This window comes from Medicago sativa, chromosome 6 (genome assembly GCF_051527215.1).
Source record: "Medicago sativa cultivar Bolivia chromosome 6, Bolivia_mono, whole genome shotgun sequence".
Lineage (NCBI taxonomy): Eukaryota > Viridiplantae > Streptophyta > Magnoliopsida > Fabales > Fabaceae > Medicago > Medicago sativa.
This window is the reverse complement of record NC_140754.1, coordinates 14,787,946-14,793,298: the sequence shown is the minus strand read 5'-3', so window position 1 is coordinate 14,793,298 and position 5,353 is coordinate 14,787,946. Positions and strand designations below refer to the sequence as shown.

Genomic DNA, 5,353 nt, shown 5'->3' with positions numbered 1-5,353 from the left:
GTTTAAAAGAGAGTGTTGCTAGCACTCCTCATTAGGTTAACTGATTCAATTAGGTAAATTATTATTTGACTTTATAATTGCAACTGGTTAGAGCGATTTGTTTAGCGCGGTTGTTCCTTTAAAAAAAATAGCACCTAAATTGCCATGATAGTAGGAAAGATTAAATTGCAAGCAGAGTAATATAGGGCGGAGTAATTCCTTTTCAAAAAAATAGCATAAAATTGGGAACATAATTTGCCTTTAGATAAACATTAAATGCAAAAGTGTAGAGGGACAAATTAGGTTAAAATTAGGTTAAGTATTGCGAGACAGGTTAAACTATAAGAGATGCTCAGTGAGTCTACCCTCATCTTAATTTTTTATTTATTTTTTTTTTTTTATAAAAAAGTCAAATTTATTTTTACGTTACTAAAATTACAATTACTTGATTATTGTTTATAAGAGACACTTGTGCTGTTTTTTCCACCTAATTATCCTTAACTAAGTTTGAGGTATTTGAGCATGCAACGTGTCCGTGAGATTGATGAATAGTGGGTCCATCCACAATCCTATTCGTCTCATTTATTGGTTCTTCAACTTTAGATATCTCTTGTTACAAAACATGAATGGCTAAATGAAGATAAGGAACGGTGTGGCTAGGGAATAAGTTGTCCCTATGGTTCACTATCAACAATAATACTACATCAGTCCTTCTCTCTAATATTAAGCTCTATAATATTACCAAAAATTGGTAGTTTAATTGATATGTACATTTAGTTTATGGTTATTACTAAACTATCTTTTATGTATAAATATGTTTTCCTTCAAAAAAAAAAATGTATAAATATGTTTAATATTAACTTTTAATCTTCTATGTTAAATTAGAAGTATTAATATTAATAAAAATATATTTAGAAAAAACAGGTCTCGATTGTGTGCGATCACAACCCCGTGACAATACGTGGTCAATGTCATCCTGACCATTTAATCAAAATCAGACTTTTCAAATTTTAATATCAGTATTTTAGATATATAAAAACGAAGCTTTACGTTGAAATGTGAACCATCCGATCTTGATATGACGGTCTAGATGTGTAACTCCACACCTCACACAATTTATAGTAGAAAACAGTTTCCAAAGGAGGCTTATAAGAGGTAGCATTAACTGTAATATTGCAATATTAATGCAAGTACTAAGTAACAACTATCCTAAACTTCATTTGAGAATCTGAAGCCCATAACAAACTTGAACAGGTAGGTCCAGTATTGTACTTTGGTTTTCAGCTTCTTGGTTTAGTCACTGTACTTGTACTTTGGTATTTTTAAGAGGTACTGTTCTTAAGCCTTATGACAATTTTATTTTGTTTCTGAGAATATTCATATGTAATACTTGTCTTCATTTTGTCAAGTGTTTATATTTCTTAAAATTTTAATTTGTTAGATTTTAATTAATAATAACAAGACATTAAGACAATCTTGTTCATCATTGGTTTGAAAACAGAAACTCTAGTACAAATTTTGAAACATATTTATGCAGAAATGATGTAGTTCATTCATCTAATTGCCAGAATAAGGACATTGCAGCTCTTAAATTAGGAAATGAATATAAATTTAACTGCAAGATTTGGTTGTATTTTGGAAACCAATTCCTCTTTAGTAAATACCTTATTAAATTAGAGTGTGAATATAAATACCAATAGTTGATGAAAAAATCAATAATTAGTAATTATATGTACATTTTCAAAGCTTGATTGCAAAATAAATAGCAAGTATTGGTTAGATTTATTCGCTTAATAGAAAATTTGTATTGTAACACACACCTAGTAATAATGGTAAGAACGCTTAATTTTTTCTTTACAATATGTTTCTTAAACTTTTCTATTTTCTCTTCTTCAGGTTTTCATGGCTGCATTTTCAGTATGTTACAGAACACCTTACAAGAACACATGCATAATTCTTGGCAGAGATTCTCTGTACAAGACCGCGACAAAAATACGTGTTCAGTGTTCATCAGAGTCTACCTCTGCTGAGAAGAAACTAAGATCATTAGATTCTTATTTTGGAAAACTACAACATAATACAAAATTACATGTTTCCGATGCATCAAATGAGGTGATGAATGTGCACCAAGGAAATGGTCAATCTGAATCAAAACATGAACTTGAGTCTCTTGATGAGTATCTTGGCAAAGTAAATAAAGGTAAAGTGTAATTACTTTTTGGTATCGTAGTTTCTTCTCATTTTAGTCCTGCAAATGACGCTTAAAATCATGGATATTTGCGTTTAGTGGATGGTTAATGAGTTGTAGCACCTTGTTATATTCGTCAACCATCTACTAAACGTAATTAAGCATGTATTTGAACTGCATTAACCATCGAAATTGTTGTAGAAATTTGTTGTCAACTTTATGTGCCAAAATTCATATATAACATTTCTTGTTGTCATGTTGAAGTATTTGCTTAATGCATGGTACAAAGATAAATATGTAAGTTTTTATGTATGCAGGCATAAACCAAGAATCTCTTGTGGCATCTTATGTTGAAAATTCTAAGGATGAAAGTTTAGCTCCAAAACAAATTATCAGCCAAGATACTCAAAGAACAAATTTTAGGAAACCAAATACTTATGTCAATATAAGAAGAATCCAAGGTGTTAGTGGTTCAATATCTGCTATAGATTCAAATGATCAGCTAAACAATACATCCAGTCTTTACCTCATGTAAGTCCTGACCTGTCATAAATTCCTGTTTTGTCTTTTCAAACTCCACTCTTGTCGGCAGTGACGGATACATTCTTGAAATTGTAATATATCATTCAAAATTGTCTCAGTTATATTCTTTTGTCGGAGGCTATTGTGTGACATCACTGACATGTTATTAGGACAGGTCATGTTTCACGTTGATCCCATATCAATGTCAGCTCACTAGGGACTAATTTACCTATGAAATATAGGACATCTCAAGGACAAATTTGTTAGTAATTGCAATTGTGCAAACTACTAGCAAATTTCTCCATGAGAGAACTAAGGTAATAGGAAAATTAGTCTCCGGTGTGATGGCATTGATATGGGATCGACGTGGAGGAGCCTTATAGTGTCCGATGGTAAAAGTTAATTGATTGACTATTTTGACTGACACTTTACGATTTTACGGATGTATCTGCGAATATACAAATTTAAAGGACTATTTTGACAGACGGTTACAATTATGAGGACCAATTTGCATATTCACTCAATTGTTTATCATCTGACAAATTGTAAGTAACTCTTTCTCATCCTTCTATGTTGTTATATCTGGTGCAGAGGTATATTGGCATCAGTGAACATTGGAGTGTTTCTATTTGAAATAGCAAGTCCTATAAGGAATGATAACTTAGAGCTGTTTTCACTTCCAATGTTATACGGAGCAAAGATAAACCATTTGATCATGGTTGGAGAATGGTGGAGGCTTATAACACCAATGTTTCTGGTACAAGATTGAAAATTGGGTCTGTGTTTCCATTCCACATATATATACATGAAACTAGTCAGTATCATCATCTAGGCGAATCACATCATTTAACTCTATATTTCTGGTACAAGATGGCATTCACTCACTCTCAAAAGCCATCTGAGAAATCAGAAATATAGTGCATCAGGTGTATCCAGTTGTTTTAAAAATCTACCAAACCGATCGGTTCATTCGATTGAACCAAGAACCAGGTCATTAATAGGATGGTTTCATGCCGGTTACATTGTGCTCGGGTTGAACTAGAGTTAGGCATGGTTTGCTCAACTAATTTTTTTTAAAATTTTTTAATACTTTTTCCTCTTTTATTTATCATTTTAAACCGATAGAACCATTAAACACACGAAAGTCTCACCGGTTTGATTTCTAGTTTTGTTTTTGATGAATCTCATTGCGAATTTGCTTCATGTGTATACTACTTAGCAAATTTTTCATATGCAGCATGCAGGAATATTTCACATGGCTCTGAGTTGTTGGGCCCTTGTATCATTTGGGCCTCAAGTTTGCAAAGGCTATGGTTCATTTACATTTTTCTTGATCTACATACTTGGTGGAGTTTCTGGCAACTTTGCAAGTTTTCTACATACACCAGATCCAACTGTTGGTGGCACCGTAAGTATCACTCTAAAATTCACGCAGTTACCCACCTTAATTCATAGTAAAATCATGCGGTTAAATGCATTAACTAATCTCAGCCGTCAATTTGAGATAGGCGAGCTAACGATACACATATTTACTATTTATTTTAGAAAAGACAACCAAGATTAATAACTGCATGGAATCCAAATTTTGCAAGAATTAAATTGATCCTATATTTTCATTAGGTCTCTGATTTTCAGTTTACTCCTCCTTAAATGTAATAAAATTTTTACTTTCATTGTTATGCAAATGTTGTGTAAGTGGAACTTAAACTTTTGCAATGTGTTACTTTCGGTTATACCTATTTTGTTGTCTTTAAGTTTCTTTGTCTAACATGAATCAGGGACCTGCATTTGCAATACTTGGTGCTTGGCTCATGTACCAAATTCAAAATAGAGATGTCATTGAAAATCATGATTCTGACAATCTATTCAAGAAGGCAATAATTATTACAGCTCTTGGTTTCATATTATGCAACCTTGGTCCAATTGATGAGTGGTATGTATGGCTTACATTATTTAGAGAAAGTATTTTGATTGATATAACACAAAAAAATGTTATATATACATTCCGAAATGTTCATCGAATTGAAAAATGTAAATATTTATTATTGGTGATTCATTTGTAGGTCACACTCGGGAGCAGCTTTCACGGGCATGGCATATGGCTTTCTAACTAGTTCGGCTCTTCAGCTGGACAAGACATCACCAGGAACCGGTGGAGAAGGACTCAAACTTGTTAGAAAATACGGTGCTTCATGCAAATCACTTGCTATCTTCGCCATATTCGTCGTTGTTTTAAGTTCATTCCTTTTGCTTATGGATCCCCCTCTCAATGCATTGGCATCTGTTGATGAAGTAGCTGTTGTAGCCTTGGAGTATATGTCAATACTTTGTTGAACTGCATGAGAGCTTTATATGTAACACAAACACTAAAGTTTTTGATGATCTTTTTAAAGATAGAGTATATAATATATATGCGTTTTTGATGATCTTTGAGAAGGAACTTATCAACCCATGGTTGGATGAATTAAATTTCCCTGAAAAATCTGAATGAAGAAAGGGTGGAAGTTAAGATTTAAGTTCACTAGGGGATGATAGTGATAACCGAAATATGTTAAAGCTGATCCAACAGGTTCCATAGAAATTTATTTTATTCGAGTGGAGGTAGAAGTTACAAAGAAGAAGCCCAATTTATTAAGCTTGCATTTTTCACCTATGTTAGATGCT

General features: G+C 32.6%; 1 protein-coding gene across 2 annotated transcripts; it reads left to right on the top strand.

Annotated features, from left to right (window-relative positions):
• The first annotated feature begins 1,159 nt into the window (after positions 1-1,159).
• Positions 1,160-5,115, top strand: LOC146913090 (Rhomboid-related intramembrane serine protease family protein). Of its 2 annotated transcripts, none has more exons than XM_085716338.1 (7): positions 1,160-1,233; positions 1,876-2,179; positions 2,485-2,698; positions 3,281-3,446; positions 3,927-4,097; positions 4,468-4,622; positions 4,753-5,115. In XM_085716338.1, the coding sequence occupies exons 2-7, from the start codon at positions 1,882-1,884 to the stop codon at positions 5,021-5,023; spliced, it is 1,275 nt and encodes a 424-aa protein (XP_085572464.1). In that variant the 5' UTR covers positions 1,160-1,233; positions 1,876-1,881; the 3' UTR covers positions 5,024-5,115. The 2 variants fall into 2 exon arrangements, with proteins under 2 accessions (XP_085572464.1, XP_085572465.1); XM_085716339.1 differs by having other exon boundaries at positions 1,160-1,308.
• The last annotated feature ends 238 nt before the right edge of the window (positions 5,116-5,353 follow it).

Excerpts from the sequence above, each read along its gene's own strand:
- LOC146913090 (XM_085716338.1), top strand. The coding sequence starts at position 1,882 with ATGGCTGCATTTTCAGTATGTTACAGAACACCTTACAAGAACACATGC. Across the intron at positions 2,180-2,484 it reads TCTTGGCAAAGTAAATAAAG|GCATAAACCAAGAATCTCTT; the intron begins GTAAAGTGTAAT and ends TTATGTATGCAG. Across the intron at positions 4,098-4,467 it reads ATCCAACTGTTGGTGGCACC|GGACCTGCATTTGCAATACT; the intron begins GTAAGTATCACT and ends AACATGAATCAG.